Raw genomic sequence first — 12,041 nt, 5'->3', positions numbered from 1 at the left:
TGCATTATAGAAGTGTACATCAGGGAATCAGGCTCATGCAGGTTCCTTCTAGAGTGTGTGTCCTTTGGCAAAGCTCAGTTACAGTCTTGATCTTAGGAAGAACAGTTACACTGATGTGTGTTTTGAATAAGTGAAAAGCCCAGATAATTTCAGTGTGATCTTTTTCAGCAGTCCAAGGGCATTGGACTGGATGGGAAGGTATTTCAACTGGTCCCAATACAAGAATAAGTAGTGGGGAAAATGTGGATAGGAAAGAAGTGTCCCTTTCAAGCTGCTTTCTAGGTTATTAAGTGGAATGTTTAAGCAGCTTAGTTCACAATACACTGAATTGTTGTGTATTACATTGTTCATTTGGTTGAGTGACTAAGTTGTTCCAGCCATATCAAAATACTTCAATATTTCTCTAACTGTCCATTGTGGTAAAAGGGGAGACATGGAGGCATCAGAGGAAAGTCACACCCATCAAAATTAAGACCATTTTTTTATGAATAAAGATCAATTCACATGAATTTATCATATGATTGCAACCTTTCTCTAAAGATTTAATTACAGAAGTGAAGGGACTGCAAAAATCATTAAATCCAGCTTTCCACAGCCTGGTGCCCTCTTACGTTAGATCAGACTTCCAGTCAAACCAAGTAGATATACCCATGATGGCTGAAGGTGTTGGGAGTTTTAGTTCAAGTTGTCTGGATGTCACTGAATTGGGGAAGGCAGATTCGAACTAACTGCTTGTCAGTGCAGAAAACTCATTGTTAAGAATATTTGATATGGATTACTGAGAAACTGAATGGTCCCCTATCTACTCAAGAGTCATCCAACAATTTCTGGTTTCAATAGCCCATGGAGCAAACTTCCACCATCACACCACTATCAATTAAGATGACCAACATTACAATTAAGTGTGTGAATTGCTCCCCTGGGGTCCCTTCAATTAATTAAAAAAAACACCAGATAATAAGAAGTCAAAAGTGATCACAGCCCCAAATTTGGATTATTATTATTTTTTCTTTAGTTCTGGAAGAGGACATGGTATCCTTTAGTCGAGGGGTCCTATCCTATGAGACAGAGCAGGCACTTATATGCGTGAAAGGATATTGTTAAAAGAATGGAGGCTCTGAAAAAAGAGGTCCTCATCCATAGTTCCTTCTCATGCACAGAAGAGATCCTTGCCCTGTAGAGGATATGGAGACTACAGAAGGCTCCTTACACACTCAAGAAGCAGTAGGATTTAAGGAAGATCTCTAACAAGAGAGTTTCGCAACACTCTAGAAATAAAAAAAAAATGGATTGCCCTTGCCATATGTTCATGAAATATAACAGGTGCCACATAGAAAGTGGCTTCAAGTCTCACAATTGGCCAGAAAGCAGCAGCAGCAGTAACAGACCTAGTCAGTCTTCCTTTACCCCTGGGTGAGGGTGAAGGTGAATCACTTTGGCCTCAGCTAAGTGCTGGGTAGGGATCCAGCCTTCCCACAGTCTCAAAGTTCCCAGACTCTATTAGCAATCAGTAGAGTAACCACCCTCCATTGTCAAAACTATGAAAGTTCCAACAGAATGAATAGACAGGAAAGGATAAATAACCAGCAGCTGATCCTGATTGCTCCAGAGTCCAGAGAAGAGCAAGAAGTTCCTAGGCATCCCTTTTTCAGTTGGCTTCCTTCTCCATTACCATAACTCCCCCAGTAGTCATCTTCTGTAGGTGGATCATACTTGGGGCTCTGGATGTCATTGGCCGGGACATCCCTATAGAAGGAGGAAGGATCAGCAGGAGGGGATCCTCCAAGGCCATAGAGATGATTAGATGAGCCATTGGGGTGCGGGTGAGGGTGAGGGTGTGGATGGGGGTGAGGGTGAGGGTGGGGGCGAGGATGGGGGTGAGCCGGTCCATTTTCCCATTCAGGCCTACAGCTCCAGTCAAACTCAATAGGATGATGGTTGGTCGGAGGGCAGCCTTGAAAGACTGCTTCATTCAGATATCGCATGTCATGCCCCTTGCGTTCTGCAGGAGAGGTGCATATGACGTCTGAGATGGAGACATGCGTGCGCTGGAACCAGGACCAAAGGGAGTAGGCACGGCAGTCACAGGCCCAGGGATTGTTGTTGAGGCGCAGAAACTCCAGGGAGGGCAAATCTGAGAGTGTTTCTCCGGACAGAGTTGTCAGGCTATTGTTGAACAAATATAGAATGGTAAGCTTTCCCAAATCATGAAAAGCCCACGTAGGAATGGTGTGCAGGTGATTCCGGTGCAGCAACAGGCGGTCTAATCCAGACAGGCCACGGAAGACATTCTCTGAGAGCTTCCAGATTTTGTTCCCATGCAGGAAAAGATGGCTCAGGTTAGCTAAGTCCACAAAAAGGTCATCCTGGGAGACAGAGGAAGAATGAAAGCTGTGAAATTCGGCTTTTGTGAAATGGCTCACCCGAGTAGCCTCCCCTACCCTTGAAACGCTGCAAACTCAATTCATTGCCCCACATCCCAGACTCTTCAGTCAACCTTCCCCTGCTTCTCCCTGCTTCGGTCTGCTGTTGCATGGGAGCCTAACATGTTTTTATTATATCGACCCCTGTTCTTTAATGTCCTGCAGAGCAAGAGAGAAGCATTCTGCCTCCGTGTGCAACCAACATTGTCTCCTCCAACTAAGGATGTGGCTGGAGGCAGTGAGGCATAATCTGTAAATGCATTTTTACTGCTGCAGGGCCAGACTGCAGTTTCTCCACTCTTAAGCCACAGCGCCTGCAGCTGGATAGGTGTGTGGTTTTAGAGTGAGTTGCTGGCAGGGCGTTGTGCCTTTCGGGATGATCCAGCATGAAGATGAAGGTTGAGAGCCACACCAGTTCTTTGCCAGTTTTCAGAAAAAAATTGGGAGGGGGTATTTCTCTCTTGGGAGATATTTCAAAGATTAAACTATCTATTTTCATATTATTCTTAAGAAGTAAATCCCTCATGTCACATCCCTGTTCTGCCAAATTAGCTCTTTCCCACCTATTTTACTCAAAACCCAGAAGCCACATTTTCTTCTGATTCAGTTTTTTTCCCCTACTTCCCAGCTATATATATAGTTTCAGAAACTTTTTGGGCAAAGCCAAGCTCATTTTTGGAAGAACCCAGCATCTTCTAGGTGGGGAAAGACAACCATAAGGAAAGGAGGATCACCTCTCTCTCTGCCCCACCAGCCTTCTAGAGTAGAGCAGGATAATTTATGGCTCAAAGGCTGCGTACTGTTCCTTTCATCGTGTTCACTTCATGACTTTCTGCCCTGATCCTGCCCATGACTTTTAATCAGTCATGCATATATTTTGGAGCTTGGCCTTCTGCCTGGGAAAAGATTTCCCAACCTCGCTCATGCTAGGCCAGATTCAGCAGATTGCTCACCTGTAGGCAAAGCAGGTTGTTTTCCTGAAGGTAGAGGTATTGGAGGCTGTAAAGATTGCGGAAGATCGTGTTTGGGAGGCTGCTCAGCTGACAGCGATAAAGGTGCAAAGACTGCAGCCGTTCAAGTCCACGGAAAGTATCTGGTTCAAGTGTGTGCAAATTGCGGTTGTCCCCCAGATCCAGCTCCTCGAGAACCTGGAGATGGCGGAAAGTGGCAGGTTGGATGGAGGAGATATTGTTGGAGTAGAGCCAGAGGGTGATGAGGCTGGGCCCAAACATTCCAGGTCTCAGGGTCCCAATCAGGTTGTTTTGTAGAAAGAGGCGCTGGGCATTGGGCGGTAGTATCCGTGGCACAGAGGAGAAGTTATTGGCCTGGCAGCTCACTGTGGGTGGGGAAAAGTAGCAGGTGCAAAGCATAGGACACATTGAAGATCCAAAGGGCAAGGTCAACAGCAGGAGGAAGGTAGGAGTCAAGCCTGCAAGAGAAGAACATGGGTTAAGGCTCTTTGCTTCCCAGGAATCTGTGAAGGTGGAATCGTTTGGTAGTGCTCATTCCCCTTTGTCCACTGATCATATGAACTATTCTAAGAAAGCTTTCTACTACCCTAACCTAAATGGTACATTGTATTACCTCATTATAGTACCTTCATTAAGTACAAACCAGTAGGCTCAGTTATTAAGTTTTCAGTGAAATTGTAAACGATCAGAATAGATTGGCAACATTCTACTCTAGACAACTTCCTTTCCGTAGATATTTTGAAAAACCTTTTGCCATTTACATATTCCATCTCTTACCTTTGGTCTCTTGAGTACTGACTGCTGTTTTAATTGAATTACAAGGGAGCCAAAGCTCCCTCCCCCCCATTTTCTAAGAGCTTGGCTGCAGAGAGAAACATCCTCAATTGTGAGATTTACGAAGGCACAAAGTTGGCAAGCATGCAAGGCACAATCCCACGTGAGACGTAAGCATGCCTGTGTATGCACTTCACTAGGCAAGACAAGCAAAGGTTTGGCCATGCGTGTCTCTTCACAGATGGTCTCACATGAGCACTCCTCCTGCACGTGTGCATGGTTTCCTACCTCTGTATGCATGCGTGTGGGCGGTGTGACGTGATGAACGAGTAACACAAGCTGCCAATGCTGTTTCAGTAGTTCACACCACCTCCACTCAAGTCCTCTTCTCTTCCCACTCTTCCCTCCAGCCTCCCATCTCTTTCTGACAAGCACCACACAAAAGCAGGAGCTTTTCAAGCTACCTCCTCCAGAACTGGAGATCTGAACTCAACCCTATTCTGATCAGCACCCTAAGCTTCAAACTGCAAGAAAGTTCCTTCAGCAAGACATGTATTACATTCCCTTTCATTTTTAATCCTTCTACACAAAGTGCAAATTGGAGAAAAAGCTCCAATTGATGGAGTGCGATGACTCGCAGCTACTCCAGGAGTAGAGATTCAGTGGGGAGGGTGGGGGTGGGGGAGGGAGGGCTGAAGCATTTCCTCTACTTCATTTTAGGCTATTTTCCTTGAAATGGATATTGCAACTCTCTCCCCTTTCTGCTGGCAGAATTCACCTGAAATGGGAGGCCTGAAAAAGGGAATTGTTACCTGATAAAGTACAAGCTGGCAGACCCCACATCCCAACCCGGTCCTGACTCTGAAAAGGGCTCCGTCTATTCTGCATCTATCCGTCTGCCCCTTTATTGTGCTGCAAAACTGTAAGCTCAGGTTTTATAATGACCCAGTTAGAAGCAACATGCCAGAGGAGCCAGGCAGTACGAACACTAGGCCAAAGGGAGCTCTCCTGCCAGCTGCTGACTGCCACCAAGGTAAGATGTTGCTGCTGCCCCAGCACTGTAATAAGGGAAGAGAATCTGGTTCTCCATCTCTCCCACCCCCCCACCTCACCCCACCCTGGCAAAACCACCTTCCGTCTCATATGTTAACCGAGTGGGGAAAAAAAACCTTCACAGGCATCGTGTGGATGATAGCCATTTCCTCTAATAACGCAGGCCGATTTTCCCTCCAGGGAAAAGAGAGCCTGGGAGAGAAACAAAGCCTTTCTCTTGAGCCTGGGGAAGGGAAGCTGCACAGCTAATGTTGACTGTCTCTGGACTCTTCTCTGGTGCGATGCAAGCAACGGCTGTAACCCAAGGAGTCTCATCCATAATTCAGGCCTGTGGCTTTCGCTGGAGCTTGGGCAGAAAAAGAGGAGGGGAAGAAATTGGAAGCTTCTCCTTTCTCCCCATAAAAGCTCTCCGGCCTATCTTCGTCATCTGGATGAAAGGAATTTATAGATCTATTGGGGCAGGGGCTGATGACCCTTCCTGCTTCCTTGTAACCCAAACAGACCCACATTATTTCAATTTCCTATAACATTCCTTTTATAGGCCTCTGAGGTGACCCATCCATATTCATTTTGCAGCCTCCACCCCGTTGCTGTTATTAATGGTCACCCAAAAATGCCTTCCTGGAGTTTCATCAACACAAAACAAACATCAAGATCATCAGACCAGTTCAAGCAGAGTGTGTTGGATTGGAAAGTGATGATATTAGGCCGTTCCTAACACACAATATAAGGGATGGCCCTGCTCTCAATGGTAATTCTCACGGGTGTCCTGTAATCCTTAAACAGTACAAGCCAAGATGGGCCTTAATGTGTGCATTAGGCAGTTGCTCAGAAATGGCTTTTGCAGAGATTAAAATCCTTGATTCTCAGTAGAAAAACTTCACTGAACATTCATTAACCTTGTAAGATGATTAGAGTTTGCAAGTCGTGTTAAAACAAGCCCTTCAGCATCTTCCAGCTTTTAGCCACCTTGCTATGATGAATTACCACTCCGTGCAAAAGGCGCAGGAACAAACTCACTCTGTCATGGAGAGGAAGCAGCAGCTTCTGACAGAGGAATCCTCCCCTCCCCCAACTCCAGGTGTCCAAAATGCAGGGAATTCCACACACAATTGTTTATCCTTCAGGAAGTTTATCCTTCAGGAAGGCGCGATGGTACATCCTGGCAAACAAACCAGGCCTTCAGGGCAATTGAATGAAAGGGAGAAGAGTCTGGAGCAAAACTGTCTGAGTTGCTAACTGGAATCAGGTGTGTAGTTCTGTATCTTATGTAGACATCTTTGAAACAGTGCAACACTCCATTGGTGGGAATTGGGGCTAGGTGCTTATCAAAGTAGAAGGAGTTAAGAAATTAGTACCACAGAGGTCCATCGACACGTGTAGGTGATAACTGTACATACTTCCACCAGCTCCATTTATATCCTGAGATGTAGATGTATAAAATAACCGCTAGCAGATGCGTTTGCTAACCCAAGGAGGAAGGAGAAGATTGGCAAAGGTTCAAATTCTACAAAAGGACTCCCCAACTACTTAAAAGTAACCATCATCTGGCTGGACTTATTGTGGAAAATAGCACTGCTTAATGGAGAGGAGAGGAAAAGAATCAATGTATCCATGTTTGCCCCCTGCAAACAGTGTTTCCCCAAAGATCAGATTCATATATAGAGTAGGAGAAAGAAGGTATCACCTCCTCCTCCTTTTTCTCTCTCCCCTATTTTAATATTCAGTGATGAAATGAGACCGTTCTTTACCTGCCACAGTTGGTTTTGAATTCATCTTCCTGAAGGAATTCCTTCTGGTATCTGCAGGTTTCATTCTGAAAATCCTGACTATACTTAAAGGGTCTTTAAATATTTTTATTGCTTTCCTTGCATTCCTAAACCCTGGCTTTGAACTTATCCCTGTTATTCTTCCCGGCAACATTTCCTTCATCCTGTAGGGTTTTTTCCCCCCTTCAATTGATGCCAGATCAGAATTCAATATGTGCCAGTGGCTGCATGTGATAATGAGACGTTCTCCCATCTTAACACTAGAACCTTCTTTAACAATGAAGAATTTTCATTCTCACCACCGCACTTCTATTCTTTGCCATAATTCATCGTCTACAACCTTTTTACAGTGACAACATCAGCAGCTGGAGGCTGTTGGGCCAGATCAAGTCTCTTCGGGAAGCATCATCTAATTCTCCAGTTGCTACTCTCTATAGGAAAGAGCGATGCACCAAGGTGGGCAATGGGTCACTTGAAAAAGTGCAAAGAAAGATTTTGGCTATCTCTCATGATTCCATTTTCAAGGGAAACTTCATGTCTCTCAGGTCTCTGAAGAAAACTTAACAGTTGTCAGGACTTTAAAAATCCATTTTCTGGAGTGTTGCTTTTAATATTTCCTGAAGTTGTGAATGGTTTCTCAATATCCAAATGGATCCTCGAATGGACAACCCAAACAGTTCTGCTCAACTTTAGCAAAATCCCTTTAGAAACCACACTAGGCCCAGTGAACCAATAAAGTCCATCCTGAAAAGATCAACATAAGTAGCTGTGGGGTCTACTGGTTTCAGTTCAGCCTGTGGCAGAGGACTCTGGCACCAAATGGGTCAAGATAGGCAACGGCTGACCTCTGCTCTTCATCTGACTGGTGTGGAAGCAAAACACCCCCCCCCCCATAACTCAGGCGTGGGGGATAAAGGTGGTGTTTTTTGAGAGAGGCTGGCAGAAGCAGGAGTGACGAGTCTGACATGGCTGGTGACGTGAATGAAGCCAAACTCTTTTTGCGTCCATAATTTATCACCCCTCAAATAAAGCAGCTGCCTGTTGTTGAGTAACCCATTGAAGACCAGGCTATAAAAGGCAAGAAACAGAGCTGAGCACAAAGCCGCATCTTTCTTCCAGGAGGGCACCGCTGTCACCACACATATTGTATCTTAAACTCTGGTCCTTCCCGTGGCACCTTATGAGCTACACACTGCCTACCCAGACAGTGGCTGGTCAATGCATTCGGAACACTTGCCTTGGCTTCTGCCTTACTCTATGCTCTTTGGCCTTTTTTTAAAATGAATTAAGTGACGGCGGAGCATCTTTCTGAACCAGGAAACCCACTCCAGGGAAGGTTTCCCACATAAATGAGAGCCTGTGATCCCCACCGGCTCTCTCAATGCTGCTAAGAAGTGACCTCCACCCCACCCCTTCCCCATCCTCCAATATTACTTTAGGAATGCACACTTCACTTTCTCGGCGAGAGAGCCACCCTCGGGGGCGGGGGGGGGGGCTCGAGAAGGCTTTAGATGCGATCCAAGGCGATGGGCGAGTTCTCCCTCCGCCTCGGGGTCTACGCAGCTTAGGCGGAGAAAGGAGAACCTGCGGCCCTGCCCCCCCCCTTTTGCTCCCGCTGCGGTCGAGCGCCTGCCGTAACGGCAGAGACCGGAATCCGGGCTCCGCCGTGCTTTCAGAACGGCCCTTCCGCCCGAGGCCCGCAGCTCTCGTCTGAAAACAGCGCCCGGAGGTTTCCAACTGAGCGCAACTGAGTAGGAAGCTAGGCAGGCTCTGATGGGGCAGGCAGGATCTTCCCTCGAGAGGCGCCCGCCTCCTCCCAGGGGCTCTGAAAGGAGCTGGAAAGGGTTCCCGGGTTCCTGCCCCAAGTCGATCCCTTCCCCAGGTTTTCCCCGTCAGCTCTTTCGCGGCGCTAAACAGCCCCTTTCCACGCGAGGTCCCGCCGTTTCCCCAGCTCCGCGCTTTCCTCTCCCTCTTCAGCAAATCGAGGCGATCCAACTCCTCGCCCTGAAGAAAAAAAAAAAAGAAGCCATCTGCACCGGACGTGGTAGCCGGAGCGGACCCGGCTCTCCCTTACCGTACAGAGTGGATCCTAGACGGAGCAGCATGGTGCCAAGCAGATCTAGCGGACGACGGAGTGGCAGCAGAAGAGTCCAAAAGAGGGGCAGCAGAAGCTCCGGAGAAGAATGAAGAGGAAGGAGCAGGAGGAGGAGGAGGAGGAGGAGAGGAGGAGGAGGAGGCGGGGACAGGGAGGGGCGCGGCGGGGGAGCTCGTGGTCGGTCGAATTCCGGGCGGAATCGTTCCGAGTATCCCTAAGCGAGGCTCCTGCCGGACGGAGCGCAGACCGACCGCTGGTCGTCGGATCAGTTCTTCACAATCTCAGCGCCACCCGCGGGGAACTCATGGCCGGCCGGGACGACCATGAGTCCCGTTAGCCTCCGTTTCTCCGGCGAGAACTGCCGGACGGAGGTTCCATCTCGGGGGAGCCGACGGGGAACATTGGCTCGGCTTGGCTAGGCGCACCTCCGCGGCTCAGCCGACCACACCGCGAAAGGGAGGGAAGGGAGGCAGGCGGCAGCGCCTTATTCTCGGGGCCGGCCCGGGCTCCGCCCTCTCCGCTGCTGCTTTAACCCTTTCCAGAACGGGAGGGCCCTCCTCGCCCACTCCCGAACAAGCCACCAGCGCTCGCTCTCTCTCGCCCGCCGGTCCGCCCGCCCTGCAGTGAGCGCTCCTCCAGCCCGCCCGCCTCGCCCCTCCTTTCAGGCGTCATCGCGTCTGGTCCCCGGGTGGATTGAATTCCGTGCCCTTTTGCCCAAAGCAAGAAAGGGAACGGCGGGAGACGCAGCGCCGCCTATACATAACCTTTTGGCGTTGGGTATTTATTAATCCGGATTAATTCACATTTCCATTCACGCGCTGGCATCTCGGTCTGTCTTTTCAGTCTTGGCTAGAAATAAGCCCGATCGATTTCAGACACTGCAATCCTGCGAGCCGGGAGTCATTGCCTCGCGACTCAGTGGGACTTAATGTTGTTGCTGAATGGGCTGGTTAACTAAAGTTAAGGGATCCTTGGGATGCAGTAGGAAATCTGAGCATGCGCCTCAAGCACACCTGTTTCACTGCTCCAAAAGCGGGGCTCCGTCGATTGGGAGAAGCGAAGACTTGAAGTGGGTGTGCTCTGAATCTAAGTTCTAGCCAGGCTCTTAGGAAGGGGGTGGGGCCGGAAACTTTTCCTGGCAAAGGTCAAGTGAAAATGAGGAGGAAGGGTCTTTGGGCGGGGCTGGGCGGGGCGGGGCGGGGGGGGCGCCCAATGTGGTGAGAAATCTCTGCTGGGAAAATCAGGCAAGTGCATAAGTGTGAATACACCTCCATCCCACAGATTCCCGCTTGTCCCACCTAAATTAAAGATGATATCTTTGGGAACACTGGCATCGGATTTTTGTTGGAGTTGGAGCAACCGGGGCTAGCGATGTAATTAGATAAATGGGAAGAAATGAAAGGTCCCGCTTTCCCGAGGAGGGCTATTTGCAGAGCGCCTCCTCCTAGTCCTCCCCACTTTCATGACCCGAAGACCCGAAGGGATGAAGGATTGTAGCTGAAATTCTAGAGTAATTAGAGCAGAATTAACAACTGTGTGTGGTCGGTTTACAGCGAGGAGCAGAAGAACATTTCATGCGGTGATGTGGAACCTGGGCCCTCCGGATGGTGCTGAAGGACAGCTCCCGAGGAAGGCCGCCTTCGCATTGGCCATTTTGATGGAGACTGCTTGGAGTTGTCGATCTATAGCTTCGGGAGAGCTGCCTGTTCTCCTCTAATGTGAAACCCGGGACCTCCTGAAAATTCGCTTTCTGTCAGCAGTTGGTTATTTGCAACTTTTCGCACTGAAGTTCCATATCCGGTAATAGTCACATGCAGCGTGCAATCCTCGCTTTCTAATCGGGGGGGAAAAAAATCCCAGTGGGATTCATGCCGAGATTACGCGTGTATCTCTTCAGGACGTGTTTCTCTGCTTCTCTTTTAGAAATTCCTATAGCGTTTGGTTTATGAAGGAAGAAGGAGGGAGGGAAGGAGGGAGGGGCTTATCCTGGCATCAGCTGTCAAAGTCCTGCCTCTCCAGAAAGCAAAGGCTCGTCCTTCCGATGGACAACGTCAATGCTCAGGCATAACTTTTTCATGGAGCGAGCGCTGGGTTGCAGTGCAGCGCTTCCTCCTGCGGGATTCTAGCCGAATGGCAGGTTCGCTGCTTCAGGCAATTACAGTATAAACAGGCCGTGAGAGTTTAGCTGGTTCTTACACCAAAACCACATCCTGGAGTCTGTTATCACGCAAGGATCAAGGGACCCATCCGTGAACCTCTAAGAAAACCCATGAAACCCATGCATGGCCCAAAGCCAGTGCAGTGCGGGGTTTGCAATGACAAACTAGGACCTGAATTCTAATCGGTACTCAGCAGCGATATTCCATGGAGACATTATTTCTCAGTTTAATCTATTTTCCTAGGGACCTGCATGTCCACTTTGGAGCAGGATGGGAATGGGGTAAGCAAAGGGTGTGTGCTTATCTGCCACACTTAGCCCTAACATAAGGGACCGTCTTTTAGCCAAATAGAAAGAAGCCCATGTGAGAGGGGGATGAGTCCCAGTTGGGGGGGGGGGAAAAGGGTGGAATTCATTTGGCTTACTCCCTCTTCCTTGATCCAGGATGAAGCGAATTATTAATGGAAAAGTCCTGCATTATCCCCTTTTGACAATTGAGACAAGAAGAGTTGAGTTTCTTTATGAAAGGCCACAGAAAAAGAGGAAGCCTGAGTTTATGGGACACTTTTAGCCCTGGTTAGTCAAGCATGGGTTACTGACTTATCTCACTTTCTGGGTTAAACTAGGAAGATATTGGCATAATATGCTGGGCTAAAATATAGTGTATCTCTAGGAGAAGTCCCTGACATACTACTATGTAGACATAATGTATGATTTAATTAACCATAGCTACACTATCCACAATAGATGGATCCACACAATATGCTAAACTACAAATTAGCCAGGTTTCACGACTCC

The 12,041-nt window shown here is 48.2% G+C and overlaps 1 protein-coding gene across 1 annotated transcript; it reads right to left on the bottom strand.

Moving 5' to 3' along the window:
* Positions 1-1,538: 1,538 nt before the first annotated feature.
* RTN4RL2 (reticulon 4 receptor like 2) lies at positions 1,539-9,095 on the bottom strand. Its single transcript, XM_070957246.1, has 3 exons — positions 9,065-9,095; positions 3,377-3,852; positions 1,539-2,366 (listed from the first exon to the last, which is right to left on the bottom strand). The coding sequence occupies exons 1-3, from the start codon at positions 9,093-9,095 to the stop codon at positions 1,539-1,541; spliced, it is 1,335 nt and encodes a 444-aa protein (XP_070813347.1).
* Positions 9,096-12,041: the final 2,946 nt, after the last annotated feature.

The sequence above is a fragment of the Pituophis catenifer genome, unplaced genomic scaffold (assembly GCF_029215685.1).
Source record: "Pituophis catenifer annectens isolate HBS135680 unplaced genomic scaffold, rPitCat1.0.hap2 SCAF_1, whole genome shotgun sequence".
Classification (NCBI taxonomy): Eukaryota; Metazoa; Chordata; class Lepidosauria; order Squamata; family Colubridae; genus Pituophis; species Pituophis catenifer.
This window is presented reverse-complemented; position numbering and strand designations above follow the sequence as displayed.

Coding starts and splice junctions, on each gene's coding strand:
- RTN4RL2 (XM_070957246.1), bottom strand. CDS start 9,095: ATGCTGCTCCGTCTAGGATCCACTCTGTACG. Junction 3,853..9,064: donor TCTAGGATCCACTCTGTACG/GTAAGGGAGAGC, acceptor CTTCTCTTGCAG/GCTTGACTCCTACCTTCCTC. Junction 2,367..3,376: donor ACAACCTGCTTTGCCTACAG/GTGAGCAATCTG, acceptor TCTGTCTCCCAG/GATGACCTTTTTGTGGACTT.